Source organism: Amaranthus tricolor, chromosome 17 (assembly GCF_026212465.1).
Source record: "Amaranthus tricolor cultivar Red isolate AtriRed21 chromosome 17, ASM2621246v1, whole genome shotgun sequence".
Lineage (NCBI taxonomy): Eukaryota > Viridiplantae > Streptophyta > Magnoliopsida > Caryophyllales > Amaranthaceae > Amaranthus > Amaranthus tricolor.
This window is the reverse complement of record NC_080063.1, coordinates 12,922,405-12,945,247: the sequence shown is the minus strand read 5'-3', so window position 1 is coordinate 12,945,247 and position 22,843 is coordinate 12,922,405. Positions and strand designations below refer to the sequence as shown.

At 31.3% G+C, this 22,843-nt stretch overlaps 4 protein-coding genes across 4 annotated transcripts; 1 reads left to right on the top strand and 3 right to left on the bottom strand.

The window, feature by feature from the left end:
• Window positions 1-364: 364 nt before the first annotated feature.
• Window positions 365-978, bottom strand: LOC130803984 (protein RADIALIS-like 6). Its single transcript, XM_057668242.1, has one exon. The coding sequence runs from the start codon at window positions 857-859 to the stop codon at window positions 620-622; it is 240 nt and encodes a 79-aa protein (XP_057524225.1). The 5' UTR covers window positions 860-978; the 3' UTR covers window positions 365-619.
• A 6,015-nt stretch (window positions 979-6,993) lies between these two features.
• On the bottom strand, window positions 6,994-10,754 carry LOC130804403 (uncharacterized). The gene is made up of 3 exons (XM_057668825.1): window positions 10,535-10,754; window positions 8,406-8,709; window positions 6,994-7,360 (listed from the first exon to the last, which is right to left on the bottom strand). Exon 2 carries the CDS (start codon window positions 8,679-8,681, stop codon window positions 8,439-8,441), a length of 243 nt encoding a protein of 80 aa, XP_057524808.1. The 5' UTR covers window positions 8,682-8,709; window positions 10,535-10,754; the 3' UTR covers window positions 6,994-7,360; window positions 8,406-8,438.
• LOC130804402 (non-specific lipid-transfer protein 2-like) lies at window positions 7,206-7,836 on the top strand. The gene has a single exon (XM_057668824.1). It carries the CDS (start codon window positions 7,206-7,208, stop codon window positions 7,491-7,493), a length of 288 nt encoding a protein of 95 aa, XP_057524807.1. The 3' UTR covers window positions 7,494-7,836.
• Window positions 10,755-11,729: 975 nt separating the features above from the next.
• Window positions 11,730-22,383, bottom strand: LOC130804158 (ubiquitin carboxyl-terminal hydrolase 6-like). The gene is made up of 18 exons (XM_057668500.1): window positions 22,182-22,383; window positions 21,600-21,745; window positions 21,365-21,400; window positions 21,163-21,270; window positions 20,590-20,690; window positions 20,339-20,465; window positions 19,844-19,903; window positions 19,693-19,760; window positions 19,213-19,263; window positions 18,026-18,134; window positions 14,540-14,628; window positions 14,160-14,229; window positions 13,957-14,037; window positions 13,766-13,861; window positions 13,605-13,653; window positions 12,571-12,690; window positions 12,411-12,485; window positions 11,730-12,052 (listed from the first exon to the last, which is right to left on the bottom strand). Exons 1-18 carry the CDS (start codon window positions 22,225-22,227, stop codon window positions 11,997-11,999), a joined length of 1,488 nt encoding a protein of 495 aa, XP_057524483.1. The 5' UTR covers window positions 22,228-22,383; the 3' UTR covers window positions 11,730-11,996.
• Window positions 22,384-22,843: the final 460 nt, after the last annotated feature.

Genomic DNA, 22,843 nt, shown 5'->3' with positions numbered 1-22,843 from the left:
AGCATTTAATATGTAAAATGGAAAAGAACAAAAAAAAAAAAAAAAAAAAAAAAAGAATAAGCTTCAATAGAAGACTTTGTTTAATATACTTACACTATGGAGAATTATTGTCTTTCCGAAAGGAAGAAATATAAATTTTAAAGAAAAATTGGTGGGAAGTCTGAGACATATTGTTTTTTATAAGTTATAAATAAAAATTCAATGCATATTGCCATATGAAAAATACATTCAATAATCAAATAGAAAATAATGAAATATTAAGAACTCGATTATTAAGTTCTAATTACATGAGCGTGTGTCCATGCACTTTAAAGTGATAAGATTTAATAAAGGATAATTAGTAATTATGTGCTTTGGTCTGAATATTATAGATAAAAATATTTTAGTAGTTAAAATTGTAAAAAAATATTAAGACTGTAATTCGTAAATTGTCTAAACTTTAAGATTGCAAATCGAAAATTATTCATTTATATATATAAATCGACTTATGATTTACAAAATAGAAAATTAAATAAGGGCCAAAGCAAGAAAGAAACATAGATTTAGTATTGAAAGCTTAGAACTAAGAATGCAAGGTATGTACCACCTTGATTTGATAGCAAATATCAATAGTGTAAGTTCACATAGCCCAATTATAAGGGAAGGGAACACGGCCTGCCTCAATATTCTGGACGTCGTGTAGAAGGTCTTGATAACGGTTCTTAACTTCTTCAATAGTTTTTCCACCAACTTCTTTAGCAATATTGTGCCATCGATCAGGTGTATCCTTGTTATATTTGTTAAGAGCACTTTCAAAAGCCTTATCTTGCTTTAGTGTCCAAGACGATGATCTTGTTGAATTGTTTGAACTACGATCCATTGTGTATTCGTGTTCGCCTTAGCTAAGTTGTTTGGCGACTAAAGGAGACTCGAATAGAATAAAAATGCGGATTTTTTTTTTAAATTACAGAGTAAGTTAAGAAAAAAAATAAATTATCAGTTTTGAGGTGTGAGTTGAGAGTCTTAGCAATGCATGCTATTTATAGGATGATGAATTGGTTTGAGTAAGGCCATGTTTTTGCTAAAGACAAATGCTCAAAAGATTGTGGAATTTTTTGAGATCTTTGATTCCTTAGAATAGAACCACAAAATAGATTTCTCTAATTATATATTCATTGTTAATTTTTACTCCTTGAATATGTCACTTGTCACACTCTCAAGTTGGCTTGATAATTCATTGCTAGAATATTCTACTTAAAATAACGGGTGGATGAGATTTTTATGTACAAACTTCAGTTAAGTTGACTTCTCATACCATGTTAAGAAACAAGTTCAATCAAAAGTGAAAAGCTTATTTTTATGCTTGAAGTTATGGGATGTGTTACATACTCTATCATCAAAATTCATTATATGGCAAATTGATTGGGACATAGAGTAGGCGGACTGAAAATCAAATTTAAGATCTTATTCAAAAACAGAGGCGGATCTAGGCCTATTCAAGGTGCTCCCTTCAGAGACTCCATACTACAGACGTCTCATATATTAACAAACTCTTTACAGATCATTAGTCAAGCATAGCTTAGTTGGTAACATATCTTATTGTGATATTGTTGGTTAGGGGTTTAAAACCTACCAAAAAATAAATAGAATCCTTATACTCTTTGCTCCCCTGTTCAAAAAAGTGATATTTACTTCAACTAAAATAAGACTCAATTTCCAACAAAGAACTGTTACATTATATACATTAATTAAACTTTCTAATATGTCAACTAAGGAAGAGCATCTTTTAAAAGAAGTATAACTTGAAGAATGCATGGTTGTGAAATCTGATAAGAGTTCGATTCGTTCTGCAAGTTGCTTAAATGAGCCCCAACCTGGTAGGCTTTAATTTTCTTAAATAATATACAAGTGGACTCTATAACAAATATAGATAATCGGGTTTTATTTCAGTTAACGTAAGTATTGTTTTTCTCATACAAGGTCTTGAGATCAAATCTCATCTAGCCTTACTATTTCCTCGGCCAAAGGTGAATATATAACAAAATCAAATGATGTCGATAATATTTACAAAAATATAATAAGTAAGGAAGTAATTTGAATCCAAGTCGATGTACTCATATAGCAAATCTTCTACCAACTTAACTAACACATATATAAATATTTTAGGTATATAATTTTATATTTAAATAGAATGTTCTCAGTTGACATCATTACCTACCTTATATTCCAAAAAAATATATCTACTAGAATTTACAACTTGTGATTGGATTATTCCTATGGTCTGTACTTGTAGAATCTTCTTTTCCACAAATATGTGAGATGAACAAGATACTGCATATTAAATCTATCATGGGTAACTGTTGATTAGAAGTGGGTTTAGTCTTGTATAGACTTAGTATAAATTAAAATTATACGTATAATTTTAAATTTAGCGAGTATGGTTGGAAAGTACAGATAATCGAAGTGGAAATGAATGGTGTACATAAAATTGTTAAAAGAAGATTAACAAGTGGTGCAAAGTAAAAATATTATACATTAAATTTACATCAGACTTATATTTCAATTTGGAAAAGAAATTATAGCTTTTTTTTTGATAGATTTTTTATGATCTTATTCCATATGGAGTATTAGTTTATTGTGATCCATCATTTTTCATGCTTTAATTTGATTGGTGAAAATTATAGTGTATTATGAGATTCTACCCATTTAGAGAAAGTATAATTCTCAAGAATGTTAATATTAAAAGGGCAAGTTTAGTGTAAAGATACTCCTTTTCCGATAATTACTAGTAAAGGTATGAAATGAATTTTTGTCAAAATTATCACTGAATATTATTACACTTTTATTTGTAGTCTGTTTTTTTTTTTACTTTGCTACAACAATTGTTCATGAAAATGTTTTCACCTCTTTCATTTAGTATTATCAACGCATTTTAACTTATTATTAATATTATCCATATCATTCAAATAGTTTCACGGTTTAGAGAGTAGTAGTTATCAAATACTCCCTCGTATTCAGTTTATGTGTCCCATTTTCTTTTATGGTCAAGTCACCTTAATTGTCCCATTTCTATTTTTGATATGGGTTTTTGACTTTTATGCCCGTAGTAGCTTTATCTTATTTTCAATTATACCCTCCATTACCCATACTAATTTTCCTCCCTTACATTAAAAACTCATAATAACACTCTCTTTTCTACCCTTAGGGTCCCACTTTTAACTCTTCTTAAAATCCGTAAAAAGTCAAATGGGACTCCTAAGGTGAATAAGAGAGAGTATATAATAGCATATATAGTTGATTCTCCACCTTTTCCATTCTCCGAACTATATGGTTGTTGGTTAATGGTTTGAACTTTAAACTAGTGATGATATACCTTACAACAATGCTTGGAATCCTTCACCAAATAATGCATAATATTAAGGTCTCCTAAATTAAGGGTCTTAAATATTATTTTACATAAAGGATACATTACTTTTGTTTTATGTTAATTACTTGTCTTTGGGTTTCAAAATTAAGTTAAAAATAATTGTTTATTTTTTCTTCTGTCATGTTTAACTTTATAACTCATTATTTTCAAATTTCATTTATAGAAGCTATAATCAGGGTTTGAGAGGGGTTTGAATATTACAAATCATATCAAGATAAGGTGGTTGTGGCCACTGGGCGCACTGACTAGTGAGAATATCGGCTCAAGAAAAAACTGCAAACAAAATCACAAAACCCATAACCTCCATAAATTCGAGGAATGCCTAAGCTTGTTATGTATCGGTCCGTATTAATGAATTTGTCATATTTTTCATTTTAGTGAGATATTTTGATAAATCAAGCAATAATACGACGGTTCACGTTATTTATATTTGTATTTAGGTGGGTAAGTTGCTACATTTTTACATTGCTTCATTTTTAACGTCCAAAGTGTTTGAGAATAAAAATGCGTGTATTCCGACTTCGAGTATCGTACTTGTTTCTTGGTATCTTGTTAGACTCTTTTCTTATCGATTTAATAATTTATAAATCATTTTATGCGACAAAATTTCAAAAAAAAAATTTATTACTTATTTAGATGACATAAAAAAATTGGAATTCTAGGAAATCTAACTTGAAGGCTCAAGGGAAAAACTGTTATATTGGATTAGATTGTCAATACTCAATATCATTATATAATCAGAAATACGAGGTGCATATATTTCATAAGCTAAGTAAATATCATTTCGAAATTATATAGTAATAGAAGAAAGGGCTTAAATGAATTATAAAATATACACATGACAAACCATTCCAACAAAAGTAAGAGGTTAGTTATTGTCACAATAGAGATAAAGTGATGAAAGGGTTATTGCAATCTGTTGGAAATTAAATATTTCACGTGTGAGTAAGATCTTACATTACTAGTGGGTTATAGACTTGCATATAATGTTTGATTAGTCCTACAATCATATGATTTTGGAAAATAGTGAACCTCATTTAGTATGTATGTAAGTCAACGCTTTTTACCTAGAGTTTCGTGAGCCTGAGCCCACGAGTGCTTTTGGGTCCACACGAGTGGGCCCATAGGATGATTATGTAACGAATTGGGTGTGTCAATCGTTTTGGGAATTATTTGAGTGCGCATATTTCTCTTTGCCTTTTCTTAGAGGGGTATGTGTATGGTTTATTGCTATCTTTTTTCTCACATCCCAACCTATGACAAATATTAGATTGATAATTATGAATATTACTACAGTCCATGGCCACTGGCGTGCAGAATGTAAGAAATTAATTTGAAAAAAAGGCATGAAAAGGAAAGATCAACTAATCTAGAGAATCTCTTTGCACCGAATGAATGATTAAAATGTAATTGTGAGTTTCGCTCCATTTGCCTTATTTTTTTTAAGTATATTATAATAAAGTTATTTTATTTTGTTTTTAATATAACTCCGCTAATTTTACAAATTTGTTAAGTATAGAATTTTAATATATATTTTTTATAATTTTTTATAAAATACATTCATAAATATTAAGTCTCGATCACATGCTTTGAAAATTAAGCAGTACGCAAATGAGAATATTAAATAGCAAAGGGTGTTGGGTAATTTACAATTCGTAATGATTAAGGGGTCCATCTTGTTTATGTCAAATGGATTAGAGAATTAATCATTTTGTTGTTCCAATAAGTTGAAATGCAAACACACGCCGGTCAGTCTTCTGAGAGATTGTCTCTTTAAGAGGCGTCTTCCAGGCCCAGTTCATTAAAGCTTAATGCCTACTCTTACTCTATATTTTTCATTATGTACCTACCCAATTAGAAATGGTCTCTCAAGAAAACCGTCTCTTACAAGAATTTGTAAACAAACTAATATCTCGAGTGGAGTATTTTCAAGTCAATTTATTATACTAAAAATTATTTAAAAATATTAAATGATGATGTACTATAATAATTTTAAAATAATTTTTCAGAAACAATAATATTTTAAATCGAATCCAATCTTACTGTTTTAAAACAATTTTATTTGGTCCGATTTGTAGTATTTTGAGTTGTAATTTACGATTTGTTATGGTTTTGATGCCAAATTGAACCTTGTGGATTCTCTATTTTCAATGGTGAAACTTGGGTAAAAAGTTAAAGGGGAAAAGATTTAAATTTGGACTTTGTTATGAAAATTTGAAATCTATAAGACAATTTATCAAAAAAAATGAATAAAATAGTATAAGTTTCAACTTTATTTCAAAAGTAAGCGTGAAATTTTCAAATCTGAGGTTTGGGACTGTTCGCAGTTAGTTACCGCGAACAGGTCAACAAAGACAAAATAGCTATTCGTAGTTACTAACTGCGAATAGCTATTTGACCTAATTTTGTGGAGCATGTTGTTCGCAGTTACTAACCGCGAACAGGTCAAATAACTGTTCGCAGTTAGTAATTGCGAATAGCTATTTTGTCTTTTTTGACCTGTTCGTAGTTACTAACTGCGAATAGCCCCAAACCTCAGGTTTGAAAATTTCACGCTTACTTTTGGAATAAAGTTCAAACTTATACTATTTTGTTCATTTTTTTTTGATAAATTGTCTTATACATTTCAAATTTTCCTTTATTATTAGGTTAAAAAAATAAAGGAGGCAAAGGCATGAGTTTTTATTTTTTTAACCTCTTAGTTAAATAATTATAGGTCACTTACTCACAAATATTAATCCCCAAATAATTGTCGCTTTTTGTAGGTTAATTATCAGAAAAAAAATAAAGAAAAATTAAACTTTTTTGTTTTTAGACTTTTTTTCTAATTTTAATAGTTTTTCAAATCACAAGTCATTGTTTACTTTGCACTTTCAACAAATATCATACAAAGTTGTAATTATGCATAATAAATTAAAAATTGAGCTTTATATATATATATATATATATATATATATATATATATATATATATATATATATATATATATATATATATATATATATATATATATATATATATATATATATATATAGGCTGGATCAGGTGAAAACCACTAAAGTGGTGAAAACTGAAAACCAAATTGAAATGTACATATTATGGCAAAAGATATACATACTATCTTATAGGGTTTATATATTTTTGCGAAGGAAAAAAATCATATTATTTACTGAATTGCCATCTGAATATGCACACTTTTTAAAAAATGTCCAATTATTTACAATAATAACACTGAAATATGTACACCATTTAAACTTTATATATACCTGTTTTCTGTTTTCACCATTTTAATTAAATTTCACATGATCCAAAACTTTTATATATATATATATATATATATATATATATATATATATATATATATAACGTATGATTATTTAATATTATATATATATATATATATATATATATATATATATATATCCACAAATGTATGATTATTTAATATTATTTTTTCTATCCTTCTGAAATAGAACTACCTGACTAAAAAAAGCTTTCACATATATTTAAGTTAAATGGTGTTATTTCTGAGATACAAAATTGAGTAGAATTTAACACAACTATAAAGCACTAAGGCACGTTATCCATGATTAGTTAGGACATGATGACCCAAAATATAATTACTCACACAGGAAAACTCCAAAATATTTCAAGTACACATAATAATCCAGTCCACAAAGTAGGACTTTGCAACAATAAAAACACCCTTTTCTTATCTATAAATACAATCACAAATGAAATCCAAACCCCAAAAACCAACAACAAATAAGAGTATATAAACCCCAAAAGAGACTTAAACATGAGGCCATCTTTGATGAACATGGCAATATGGGCATTGCTTGTGCTGGTATTGGCTAACAATGTTGAGGTTGCAAAAGCAGTGAGTTGCAGCCCCGCGCAGCTCAGCCCTTGCGCGAGCGCAATCACGTCGTCACGACCACCAACACAAGTTTGCTGCACCAAAATTAAGGAGCAAAAACCATGTCTTTGTCAATACATGAAGAATCCTTACCTTAAGAAGTTTGTTAATACTCCTAATGCTTGGAAAGTTGCTACAACTTGTGGTACTCCCTTCCCCAAGTGTTGAAATATATATATATATATATATATATATATATATATATATATATATTAATTACTTTAGTATTGTGGATCATGATGATCTTATGATTAAGTATCTAGGTATGAAGATCTTAGAAGATATAAGGATGCCTAAATATTACTATTTCTAGTATTGCTAATTTGATTTAATTACTATGCTAGTACTCCTTTTTAAGTTGTTTGTATCTTTTCTCTATGTTGGGTAATGAAAGAGACTTCTATATACTTCTAAGTTAAACTCGTCTTATCCATCCAATGATGTAATTAGAATTGATAAAGATTATTGTCCTACGCTTCATTGCCATGTTTTTTTGATAGTTGATATGAATACATAAGGGTTAAGGTTTTGCTTCGTCCATAGCTTCTCAAGCATCCCTAGAGCAATTCGGTTATCATCTTCCTCCTCCCCATCATATATCCATTCAACATTGTCACTCTCACTACTCACATCACTTCATTTGTGTCGGTTATTGTCTCTCCCTTCCTAGAGGAAAGGACAAAATACCTATAAATAAAATCAAATCCGCAGAGAATTCTCCAAAGAAGAAGAAAAAACCTAACACGAGAAACGACAAGAGAAAACTCTCATAGAGCTCGACCCTAGAGAGACTTGCTAACAATGTTGAGTTGAATCAGGTTATATCGGGTTAAATGTAGCAATTAAAAAGAAACAAAGCATATCAAATGGATTTATAAAGTTTTCGTTAGCATAGAGAAATCCAAAAAATCAGAATCATGAACCAAATAGCATAATAACCACATTTAAATCAGAAAACCATTCAATTCTACTGAGTTGAATCAGGTTTATAAATTAATCAAGCAGTTGCACAACATTAAAAATCAAAGAAACACAAATGAGCTAATAGCTTGTTTTCTATGTAAAACGATAAGTTGGTACCCGTTTGTTTCCCTACAAGTTAGCAACAGTACATCACTTTCGCTTCTTTGGTTTGGGCTTGTTTGAGATCTCATCTTCGTCTCCTGAAGAGCCTTCAAGTGGTTCATCTGGAACATCGGCTGGAGCATTATTTTTGGTGATATATTCCTTGAGTATGTTCATGCTTTCTTCTTTCATTGAAATCAATTGTTCAGATAAACAGCCTGTACTTCCACCAGATGTGTGAACTTCTGACCCAAGACGAAATGAGACTTTGACTAAGGGTTGCTGTTCCATAACAACTTTGATAAACAGAATTTAAAACCTGAATAAAAAATGACAAGTGAAAGAAAACAGAATTAGAAACAATGAAATTGTAACTTGTAAAATCCAAATATATTGTTAGGGAGGAAGAGGACTGAATTAGATCAAGAAAATGGCTACAAAGATACAAAAAAATTGGGTGCACATAACATTTCTACAGCTCTGCAGTTTCGTTTGTTAGGATTAAGCTTTTAAGCTTCAACCTCAAGAATGGGAGCATATAATAGCACATTAAAAGAGTGAGAACCCCTAAAGATCACTCTACCTACTAGTTCGAAATCAATTACTCAACAAACACAAATGTTATTGAATGCAAAAATAGGCACAAGCTTATTATTACTTTAAGGGGGTATTTGTTTAGAGGGTCTTGGGGGAAGCGAATGAGAGTTTATAAAAGAAAGTCCCAAGTTCTTGTTTGTTTACAAGGAAGAGGAATATAAAAGGACTTGAATTTGATCAAAGTCTCCAAGACAAATGTCCTTAGAGGAGGAGGCATTTAAGGTTGAAACCTCAAAGTCTTAAACTAAATGTCCAATATAACAAGGGATGAGTCATCTAACCTTAAATATCATCTCAAGCCTCATGTTAAAAGTCTCACACTTCCCATTCCCTCAAAACAAACAAGCCTTCCCATTTTAGATATCATTCTGGTTTCTGCCTAATCGTTTTTGTTTCCTTTTCATTGGACAATGAAGTATCTTTATATGTTCGTCTATCTCATTGTTCTTCAGAAATTGCTTAATGAAAGGAGGTAATGATTGCAAAAAAGAATCAGGTATGTTTTATGCAATAACTTAATTCTTCCATGTCCCTTTATAACCCATCCATCACGCTCATCTTCGCTCCCCTGATAAAGTTAGTTAACATATCACAACGGAGAAAAAAAGTTGATTTAGTTGACATAGCAATTTTTCCGACATTTGGTAGTTTGACAATACACATGATCAACTACAATTTAATAGCAATAGCATGTTCCTACTCTATTCCACCACATAACATCCAAGAAAAAACCATTATTAACATTTATAAAATGCCTGTATTACTAGGAATTTATAGTCCATCCAGCGCTCAACCAACTAAAAATTTTATAGAAACCAAAAGATCAAACCAAATCCTCACCAATTAGTAATCACCATCCATCACAAAGATCCAACTTTTCGTTTATCGGGACAAGACTAAAAAATCAAACCATTGTCACAACGCTAACTACAAAAGTCTTTAACAACCAAGTCAAACCCATGACTCTCAACTATCCTACTTTATGAAAATACCACAAATTGTCCAATTCGACTCGCCCTGGTCTATTTTATGAAGATGCAATATGAATTCCAAAAGTGGCAAACTACATTCAGTATTTCTATATAGTACATACTCCATATTCATTTTAGCAATTCCCTTGTCATGAAATTAATTAGTAGAGCATAAAAGTGAGTACAGAAGAGCAAATACAGTACTTTAGTAACTGCTTCACTAGTTATTTCAGAAACATTAACCCCTACTTTCCAATCATCTTTAGCTCATACTAAGTAGTTACAAATGGAGTAATTAGTCAAATAGCAAATTATTTGCCAGTAATTAAGAGAGTGAAAAACCATACCAGAAAATTGAAGTAACAGTTTAATCAAATATTTGAGTCATGTAAATAAAACCCATAATTCAAGGCATCATGAAGAAATGGAAAAAGCATATGAAAAATATGGGCAAAAATGGATAAATTGACCCAGATTTCTTCACTAGAATCAACATAACAATGCTTAAAGCATAAGGAAAAGGAAAAGGAAATGAAAATGAAAATGAAAATTAAACAGACAAAATGGAAATCTAACCTTAAGAAGTAATACTGTCTTCCCCAATTTGCCAAAATGAGAGTGTACTCGATCAAATAATAGATGAAATTGAGTTAATCCGAGAAATAATGAAGAAGAATTGGAATGACTTCCCCAATATAAATCTTTATTATTAGGGTTTATCAGAGAGAGAATGAGAAGGAAATAAGGAGGGAAAAATGAGGGAGCGAGAGAAACCGATAGTCTGTACTTAAAAAACCTCGGTCTTAATACACTAATAAAAGTAAATATATGGCAAAAATCATTCCAATTATAAGGCAAAAATTATGAAAAGTGACCATAAGTGTTAAAAATGTATATTTTATAGAAAAGTTATGAGACATGTGTTGATATAAAATAAAATAAGTTAAATATGTAGATGTAAAAGGAAAAAAAAAGAATAAAAAATAAAAATAAGACAAATTTAGTGAGACTCAGAAAAAAAAATTAAACTAATTCTTGAACCAAAGAGAGTAATAGAAGTACTAATATATAGTCTTTTTTTCACTCTATTAGTTTTTTTTTTGGCTTAGTCATTTTAAATGTTTTATTTTGACATTATGTTATATATTTTTTTCTTATTTACCTTTAAATATATTCGATATTAGGTTATATATTTTTACTTACTTGCCTTTAAATATATTATTTCTATTTCAATATTAGATTATATATTTTTAATTATTTACCCTTAAATATATTATTTCTTTTGTGTTGGATAAAGGTTTTTGATCAACCTTTTTTATATTTGTGCAAATTGAAATGAGACTTTCAAATAGAAAGTAATACGATTAAAATAAAATAGGGGAAAAATTTACATGTAAGACATTAAATAAATAGAGCACCTTTGAAAAAAATAAAAATAAAATAGAGTATATCATATGGATATTGAAATTGGAGGGGATTTTAGGTGGGTGGATGAGTGATTATGTCGTCCTACAAGTGAAGGATAACAAAGACTCAAAGAGGTCCAAAAAATTTACTCACATTCACTTTATCACTTCCTTGATTCCTTCATTTCTTTAGAGGCGATTATGCAAACCACCATACTTATTTTTTTTTTCTTCGTCCCTTGCTAAAATTTAAAATGAAAATTAAAACCACTGACATTGTCAAAGATTCTATTAAGTCAAAAAATTTGTAAAAAAACCTCGTGCACTTTGTACTACAGAAAAGTGCTTCAATAACTAAATAACGATAACCACAAAAGGTTTAAAATTTCAATAAATTCAATAATGAAACCGAGTATCCGACATGGATCAAAACAAAAAAATGTGAAGGTGATAGATGTAAGCATACAAAAGTTGCTGACTTGCGATGAAATGACCTAGAAAAATATATGTCAACAATAATTTAGAAAAATGACCAAAAATGTTTGTTTAGAGTATGAAATTTGATGCATACAAGTCACTAAAAAAAATTTGTATAACCCATATGATTAGACATAACGCCCATGAAACTTGAATTACATTGGAGTAGTTCTGGCCTTGTACATGCAAATGTATGCCATATGCCAATCACCTGAAGAAAAATAAACAAAACAAAGAAAGCTGGTAAGTGGACAATGTTCATCACTTTCATTAGGCAATCAACATTACATATAAAATAATATCATTTCCTTGGGTTCGAGCCGAAGGTCTTACTGGCAGCGACCTCCTTATCTCTTTTGATAAGGATATGGCTGTCTCAGATTCTGATTACTATGAGCGAGATTTACTGGATATGATGATGATCGTCATCATCTTCATTTCCTTTGGTCTAAAAAGAACTTGTAAAGTCTCTGAAATTATCAGGCAATAGGGGAGTTTGTTTTACGTTCTATATTGAAGAAAACAGGGTTGAGAGTCGAGAGATGCAGGAGAGGGTGGTGAGAGTTTACCTCCTCCAGAGAGTTTTACGATGTCTTCTTCTCGTTGGGGAATTGGGTTTTCGTCATCAAACTCTATCCATTTTCCTGCACGCGGTAAATTTTCTAAGCACAGGATAAATCTAGAAATTTGGATTCGATAGCCCAAATATTATGTCATTGAGCCACTAACCATTATCTTGCTTCACCCAGGCAACATAGTGCCCTGAATCGGCACTTCTACCCTTGTGGGTTAATACAGCAACTAAATCATAAACTCCAGTCAACTGCATCTCTTTTTCAGATTGAGTGGCTGCAATGAAAGACATGATACGTTAAGCATGTCTAACTTGTTTCTCATTCGCATCTAGATGGATAACTTGTTTTTCTTTCATTTTTTTACTGATATGGGTTATACTAAAATCTACTTTTGTAATATATAAGACTTAATTTATGATTAATGTTATGGTTATATTTTGGACAACATCATAGCCCTATCTTAGCTCTATTGGATAAAATTACGTTGCCTGAGTTTACGGAACACTAAATGAACATTTCTCGTTTCGTCTCTCATATCGAATCGAATTTAGTTTCGTGCAACATTGACCTAGACATCCTTAATTTTCTTACAAGAGACCTTAGCTTTAAAAGGCGCAAGGTGCCTTAAGGTGCAAAAGGGTTATGGAGTCTAAGGCTTAAGCGCAAAAGTGCAAGCTTTTCGTAGGCAAAGAGTAACTTTTGGCACAAAAACTTATAAAATAATTTTAAAATATAATGCATACTTAAAATAATATGATATTCAAAATGTAATTGCATCAAAGATGTAAAACATTTGTTATCAATGCGTTAAGTTACCAATATAGTGCAAAATAGCACAAGACATGTTACCTAAAACTACATTTTATAGCAATAAATCTAATTCTAAAACTACATTTTATAGCAGTAAATCTAATTCTTCTCTGTCAAAATTGTTACAAAATGACGAAGAGAATTTTAAAAAAAAAAAAAAACTAAGAAGAAAATCTAGAAAAAAAAAATGGAAAATGGAAAATCTAGAAAAAATAAGACAATAAATTGAAGAGGGAAATTGAAACAAGAAAAAAAAAAACCAATAAAAAGATGGACGTGTCATCGAAGAAAAGGAAACTTGAAAGAAGAAAAAACCACAAGATAAAAGATCAAAGAAGCCTTTGGAAGACAAGACATTTCATTGTGTACAGCTCATACCTTCTAGAGAGGTTCCAGAAGATGATTCTCCACTCCCATTTAGAGAACCCTATTAAAAGATTGGACGTCAAAGGAAACACATCAATTCAAAAACCTTCAAAATTGCAAAAATATTCACTTGCAATCACCGGAAAACCACTCAACACTAAATAGAAAAATACCTCTGCATCAACCATCTTGACATCATTGTCCTTAGAACCAGAACTTTTTTCTCTAGGTTTGAGACCCAACTTTTTACCTTCTTCATCCCTCAGAATCTGATAGCAAAAAACATAGGTGAAATTCCAAAAGGTTTATGCAAGTGGTGAAACCTAAAAATAAAAAATATTATAGTAAAATTAGGCACAGATACCTGACGAGGAACCTCTAGCTGCCTCTTCAGTTCATCCGAACACAAATCATAAACATCCAACTCTAAAGGATAATCAACTTTCTGGTATCATAAAGCCGGAATCAGTACAAAAGTTCTGTTCTAATTAGGAAAAAAATCTCAAGCTTCAAACTCAAATGTAGAATATACAATCGCTAAGTATTTAAATTAAATATACGATGTACCCGCAATATTTTTGCCTTCTGATTTGACTCCCTCTTCCAGAAAAAACGGACAAATTGAATGGTTAAGTACCTTCACACAAAAACACAGCAAAACAAGATCACTGTTAGAAAAGTAACTCCATGAGAATAACAATATATTCAATATATTTTAAAGAGTAAACAATGAAACAAAGTAAATGATAAAAATAATATTTGACATGTGATTTGTTGATAAATACCAAATTTAACGTTATGTTAAGTAATATAAGTAAATTATATAGATAAAAATTCAAAAGATTTTCTAATTTACTATTGAAAATTGATTTTCTGTTAAAGTGAAGACACAGGCTATTTTTCTCATTGCACTTCAATTATTTACTACAGCTAAGAAAACCGTTTACCTTGGTAAACCACTGATAGATGACTCTTTTAAGTAGACTGCACTGCGCCCCAAGGCAGGTGAGTTCTTCTCAAGTTCAGATTTCAAACCCTGCAAGAATGATAATTTACAATTGAGATTTAAGCTAAATAAAGGAACTAAGATTCAAGTGGTTTATTTCTCAGCTTTAACTTTAAGTTAAGAGAAGCAACCCAGCTTGATTTTCATTAAAGAAATTTTGTTGGGAACTTGGCCCTCGGCTTAAGAGCGAAGATCTGTCAATTCAAGTTGTAAATGGATGAAAAGTCATAGCACTTAGGAGACCAGCAATGATTAAAGATATTCTTCGTTAACAGTGAACTACTTATGGCAAGATGAAGCAGCCGACTTTAGTCTTACAAAGACAGAGAGAGGGTACTTGGATACCCGTACAATTTATTTTTCTAAAAGTTACCCTCTTTTGGATGCATCAGGAATTGTCATGTAAAATAACAACTTACAACATATGATCCAAAACAATTTTCTTGTTTCGTGCAACAACATCAAAGCGTCAATCCAACATATGATCCACAACAAATCAACTTAAGGGATTGTTGGCATTTGGCAACTAAATTTATATTTATTTTGTCTTATCTAATACTAATCTATACCTAAGAACATTAATTTCAATAATCTACTACATATATTCTTCTATTTGATAAAATATATTTTTTTGATATAGAAAATTTTAGGAAAATTAACCAGAATAATCTAACCTTTTACTGATTTCCCTATAATAATCCCAACTTTTGAATAAACATGAACAATCTCAACTATAAGAGGTGCTTGCTAAGAATGCACCAAGATAACATCTTTATACAACAAATCATTTTGCATAAAAAATAAAAAAGTAAGCACAAAATTAAATTATAAAAAGCTAAAAAATTAAAAAGAAAAATCAAGTTTATTTTTGAATTTTAACTAATTTTTAATATTTTTGACTTTATTTCTTTTTTTTTTTTAGCAATCAACCTGCAAAAATCGATCACCATTTGGCCAACAATGTTCTTGCGCAAGTGACCCTAAAATTGGGATTATTCATTGATTAATCAAAAGTTCATATTATTGTAGGAAAATCAACAAAAGATTGTATTATTCTATTTCAAATTAACTTTTCCAAAATTTTATTAATGGGAACTGTCAAAAGTACGAGGGATAAGAAATACCAAAAGAGATCAATTGATAATATAGATTTCAATCCTCCAATTACTCCTACAAAGATTATTTAGAGTAGCATGCTCAAAAAGATCATTTGCTTTTCCCCATAGAGACACTAAGAACATAGCTCTCTCCCAAATGATATCCAACAGTAATGCCGATCATTAAAAATTCGGCTATTCCTCTCCAACCAAACAAACCAAAGAATTATATAGCAGCAACATCTCCACAAAATTTTGGTTTGCCTCTTATTTCTAAAACCCCACAAATTAAAAAAATAGAAAATCTTCAATCCTCCTAGGAACAACCCAAAGATATCCACTTATCCGAAAAAGTTTGCCTTATAGTTCTCTTATGAAGCTAAAATAGAAAAAGAGATTATCATTATCCTCATCATCTACGAAGCACATAACACATCGATGTGGGCTCAAATCTTTATCATGCCTTCTAATTTGGAGACACTCCAAAGTAATGGTTTTCCCTAAAACCATCAACCACACAAAAGCTCTTATCTTACAAGGAAATTTAGATTTCCAATTTAACTTACCTGATTAATAGTCGATGGAAATGATACTAGGCATGACTAAAAAAGAAGCATAAGCCTTTAAAATGTCAGGACTAGGAGTCTGAATCTCAAAAGGTGCAAAATTTTGAAGAATGGATAACATTTCAATAACCGATTATGGGTCTCTTTGTAAAGGATGGTGCTTAAAGAAAAAAGACCACGCAATTTTGTTATCACCCTCCATATAAGAATAGAAATCATAAATAGAATCATCATATTTAGGGGAGAATTGATATAATAGATTTTGGGGCCCTAAAAAGGGAACGAAAGTACATGGAAATATTCCTTAAGCAAGATTTAACAATAGTGATTCTACCTCCCAGGGAAAACGATGATTTCTTCTATCCACCAAGCCTCTTCGAAATCTTTTAATGACTGAAACCCAAAAATCCTTATTTCTACAATTAGCTCTTAGGGGCAATCCCAAATATTCAATGGGAAAATTCACCACTTCACAATCGGCCGAGAAGGCCAAAAGCCCTGATTCCCCGTCTTCATATTAATTTCAGCTTGGCTAGATTTCAAAAAAGTTAATTTTCAAGGCTGAAATCTTCTCACAAACAATAATGATGAGAGAGTGTTCATGAATTTTCTCCTATCTCTTGGTAAAAAAAGATAGCATTATCGGCATATTGGAGGTGACTAATCCTAACGTTTTCTTTACCCACTCTTAACCCTTCTATCACTCCTCTCTCAACTCCTCTTGTAAGTAGTCTTCCCAAATCATCAGCTACTAAGCCAAAAAGAATTAAAGATAATGCATCACTTGGCCACTCTAGGGATTCAAATCGTTCTCTAGAAGAACCATTGAATTTAGGCAACCTTTGATCCATTTTCTCCATCGTCTCCCAAAATCTTCTTTTCTATAACTTGATCCGAGAAAATCATGATGGCCTTCTCAAAATCAAGCTTGAAAACCACCCCTTACTCTCCTATTGTTTGATGTTTTGTACTGTCTGTGCAACAATTAAGACAGTGTCAAGAATATTACAATCCTCAATAAAAGCACATTGCTCCGTGGAAATCGTGTTTGAAATCACATGACTTAATCTACTAATATTAGAAGCTAAAAGACTTCGTCCTAGCTTACATTGGTTAATAAACATTGTATTCCTTCTCTTAATGCCTCTACCTAACTATTGGACAATATAATCCCCTATTACCTTTGAGTCTTTGACTACTCCTATCTGTCCTATCCTAGTACATAAAAAGAACTAATTATATCACCTTAGTTTATGATTTGTCCATGCAAGGAGGATATTATATTACTTGACTCAACACCTAACAATTCTACAAACTAATAAGCACAACTTGCTCTTTTATTACATAACTTTATATCTCATAAAATTAGTATAAAATTCTGATTTCCTACGCTAGATAATGGCTAGTAATAGTCTTCCTCAATGGTATAATTCCAAATCACTAAAATAATGTGCATTTATTTTTCTTTACATTGTACAACTCTACTAGCGGTCACATGATTATACGGAACATTATTAATAATGAATTCAAATTATTTCATATTCACATTTTCACACGCAACACCTAACCATTATTTAGCCAATCACATCCAAACAAAATAGATATATGATACAAATAATACTCAACCACCATGAACTACTAGAAAGATTGATACCATCACTAAAGACAATAGGTAGAAGACAAAATGTAATCGATCAACAAGGTATAAAAGGGGCTATAGAGAATTTGAATATGAATGATGTCGCAAGACATGTTTAAGCTTACATGCTTTAGCCCCTCGTGCAAATGGTTCACTTCATGGGATATGTGACATTTTAGAGCAAAGGTAGATTCCATCTCAATACTTTCTTCGCCACTTTCTTGACAGTACACCCTACAAAGTCATCAAGAAATAAATATTGAGTTAGGGCCTGCCTCTAAGCTTACAAACAAGTGAACTAAACTAGATTGAATTGGGCTGCATGAAATAGTTAAATGTGAGAGTAAAAGTAGTGTGCTATATTGAACTGAAAAAAAAATTACTAAATATAAACTTTTAGTAGTTGGAAATACTGACCAAGCACCATAAAAAAATATTCACATACAATATATAAATGTCATTAAACATCCAAAATTTCAAATAGAGCCATAAACTACCTAAGTCAAATTTTCCATAGAAGAAACCAAATCATCATATTATCAAAATAGAAGCTCTCCCATCACAACCCATCCAAGTTTGACTATCATAACTTTCAGGTCTTGTAACACACAAATGAGGCCCAACTGACGAAGGCAATAGCAGAAATTGTTCTACCCAATGAAGCGCATAACTCACATACAGAATATGTATAGTTGCATATTTTAGTCATCACCTTCACACAAGCCATCCTCAGAATACTGGGTGTTTGGCAAGTGGTTGTTGGTTGTTAGCTTTTTAGTTGGTTTGTTTAACCAACTGAAAATGTTGGTTGTTTTTGTTCGCTAAGCTAGCTGAAAAAGCTAGTTGTTTATGGATATGTTTGGTAAATTTAGGTATTGGTTGTTGGCTGTTAATTAGAGAAAAAGTAGGTTAATAAGCCAAAAGCTAACAAAAAGCTAATTGGAGTAGATTTTTTATTTTGGCTTAAAAGCCATTTACCAAACACTTTTTTTTGGCTATTTGACCAACCAACAAACCAAAAGCCAAAAGCCAACCAAAAAGTTAAGCAAAAAGCAATAAATCAAACACCCCCACTAGCTCAATTGGAGGTTATCCATTCAATTTTCAAGATAATGTCATGAATTCCACTAAATATAATAATAGCTAAATCATGAAGAGGATAACAAAAAGGAAAACACAAAGTGCAAGTATTAGCATTATTTCTCACAATCTCATGTAATTGGTGACCTTTTGTAGGGCATGGAAGTTCTACATCACACAATATCATAATTAATAAGAAGAGCATATAGACAAAAAATATCAAAGATTTTACCTGCTAGCTAGCTGAATACCAAACAGGCGCTTCACAGTACTGATGCTCTCACTACAGATGAAATTAAGAGCATAAGCATGACAAACACAATGCTCATAAGAAGATTAAAGTAAGAAATCATAAGAAAGGTAATTGTAGAGAAAAGTCAGATGAATTATAAGGAAATTCATAAAGGTAATGAATGTATGAATCATATAATAAAAAACGGGCACATTGTACATGAATTAGACAGGTAAAAATCAGGTATATTATTTATTTCAGTATTACACCAAGCACTGCTAATGACTAACACTAGATGCCCTGATTTAACAGAAAACACTAGAGTGAATACATAGGCATTATTACACAAGCAATAAAGTACTACACACAAAAGTCCAACAAAAACAGAAAACAGTACACATATATCAAGACATTGCCCAAAAAAGACAAATATAACACAATGTATACGACAACTGCTTTTCAAGTAGAAAAACAACCTACCTTGTACTAGGAGATCTAAGAGATTGGGAGAGGGTGTACAAGAGTTGAGTCCAGCATTCCTCCGCATCCTAAAATTTTTATTGATTAAGGCACGTTACTTGACGCATTTTAAAGCAGTAGTGGGATTGGAAAAGATGGACAAAAAATAAACCTGTTGCATAAAAGCACCATTATGCAGCTGGCCAAACTGAGGAAACTTTTTACGCAATACCTGCAAGCATTAGATATAAATCAGTACAGCTATTTCACAATCGCATGAATACGACACAACAACGTTAGTTCATATTGGTGTAGTGCTGACGGTGGCTCGATAGAGAATCATGATACTCCAAACCATACTTTTTTCAGCCATTGTAAAATATATAACAAACAATAAGCAATTGGCTGCCAGTCGGGCACAAAAAACAAATAAAACACATCATAGTTTTCAATTAGATAAAGATCAAAATAGAACTTTGATTAAAAAACGCTTGATATGACAGCAGCATATTGACATGCATAGCTAGTAAAGAGAAGACCAAAGTAATTGATGACTCTCGGTATTAAGTTATGATCCAGATTAGCCTATTCTATAGTATGTGAGACCAGAAAGTAATAGAAAAACATCATGAGTTGATTGTTCTAATACTATTAAATGTGCACACACCATCCAGAATTGCGTAGGAGCCACCGGTTTGACATCTTTATCCAGCTCACTGAATAAATCTCTCGTTGCGACAGTCAAGAGATGAGATGTCTGATCTAACTCATTGTTCCGGCCAGACTGCGAATACCTGTAAAATAAATAAAGGCAAAGGTATAAGTGATGGAAAAAAATAATTGGATACAATGATGCTTCAGATTAAAAGGTTCTGATAAAAGCCATTGCCAAATGTCATAAGAGAAGGAAAAACCCACTCCAATAGCGCTGAGTTCAGCTCAGGAACTGAGTGCAAGCACTGAACTGTAGAGTTCATGTAGCATGTATTTCCTAAATTAAAAAGACCGGCAGAATGGCCCTGCAAACATCACAAAACATCACCATCATAGTGAAAAGAAGCGATTTTGATTGCAATTGTTGGTTTCACATAACGGCCAAAACTAGAGATGGAAGGTGGGTAAAGTGTGTAGGTTTCAAACCGTATCGTATCTAACCCAATTGATGTGGGTGTTGAGAATGTGTGTTGGGTATGGATTCAAATTTGGTGGATTTCGGTGAATTTGAGTATAAAAAGTCTTTTTTAAATTACCAACAGAAAATAGTAAACAAAATATCACATTAGCATACTTCAAGTAAGCAAACTGATACATGCATGAAGAAATATCTTAGTAGTATAGAATGTCAATTCACAAAGAGTAGGTAGTAGCTAAAACAGGCAAAGTGAATGAGAATTTAAAATCCGCGTAGCGGTTATCCCATTAAAAAAAAAAGCACATTACGCTTCAAAATATTCTATAAAATTCAAAGGGAGTTAACTCCAGAAACCATACCAAAGCGACCACTTGTTCCTCCTCGGGTAGATCCTCTACGAAAACCGGTTCTTTCTCAGGAGCCTTAACCATCTCATCAGCAGTTCCCATCATCATTAATCGTTGCCCCTGAAAATTAACAACATAATTGTGAACAACTCGAAATTCAGAAACAATTAAGCAAAGTTTCATCAACAAAAAAGCAATTATCTCCATCACCAACCTCTTTTACTCCAACAGATGCCCATTCAGCATCATCCTAAGATATCAGGTAAAAACAAGTCAGCTCAGCATTCATAGGATTTTAAACTTGGTAACTTCGCATATTAACAAAACATCAATACATCTTTTTGCTAAATTTGGCATGCCATCAATAATGAAAACTAAGTAATTTAATTATGTAATGACTTTCCATTATATAGTACGAAAAGAATTAAGAGTCTATTCATTGTAATTACCTTCAACAAACCACCTTTGACGATAATTTTCTGCCTTTCAGGTGGAACTCCGGTTAAATCATACAGCTGACACTTAAAAACATAAGGAGGTTGACTAGTATCAACTTCCATATCAGGAAATACCTTTTTTTGCCATTTCACACTCACTGCAAATCAAATTTATAAGAATAATGTATGAGTTTTTATCATACATACAATAACAATAAGACTATAAGATAAACAAAGGTCTAGTCAGTAGTCTCATAAATCAATCCTAATTTTACAGTTAAGTATTTCAAGTAAAGTATGGTTTAAAATCATGAAACAAACATGAAACAATTTTTAAAACCTAAATGTGGGATTTCCAAAACATTTCATATACGTCTCTTAAACTTGAAACAATTCTGAATTAAATCACAAATTTAGAATGATTGATGATTCAGCACCCGATCTGAGCCCAAAATTTAACAAATGTAAAAGTCAAATTGAACTCATTATTGGCGCAACCCCTAGCGATAAGCTTCAGATACGGGTACAATGGGTGAAGCCTTGACATAACTTAATCAAAGAAGTAAGAGGACAAAGAGACAGAAAATCGCAGACCTCGTAGTGTTTGGACGCCATCGATACCGGATTGAGAATCCGCCATTGAAGAAGCTTGTAGAAAAGGAGAGAATTGATAGAAGTGGCGGTGGGTTTTTGGCGCTCTGCAAGAAAGAGTAGTCGGAGAAAAAGGGGAGGAAAGCTAGAGAGTACAAAAAGTGGGAAGCCAAGCCCAACCTAACAACAAAATGTGTTATTTAACTTGAGAAATGGTCAAATGGATACGAAACTTGCCAAAGGGGTTTGACCCTTTTTTTAAGCCAAAAAAAAATAAATAACTAAATAGATAAATAAAAATAAAAACAAAAATACTTGTAAGACCCTCTTATTACGAGGCGGTCTTAAAAAAACCCGTAATTTATTTTTAAAAAATTGTTAACTAATTATATTAATTTTCTAAAACTATTTTAAAATTTTTTTCTTAGTTATTACTTTTGTTTAAACAATTACTATAATTTAAGTCATTTCAATATAGGTTGTATCACCGTAAAACGGTCTTAATAAAGAGTTAGTGAAAAATTACACAAATTTTTATTTAAGGCGGTCTCTCAAAGAAACTGTTATTAATGAGTCGGCCCATTTAACAAAGATTAAAATTTAAAATATTGGAAGAAAAAAAAAAGAAATGAAAAACAAACAATTGTGCAATTAACTCTCACCTT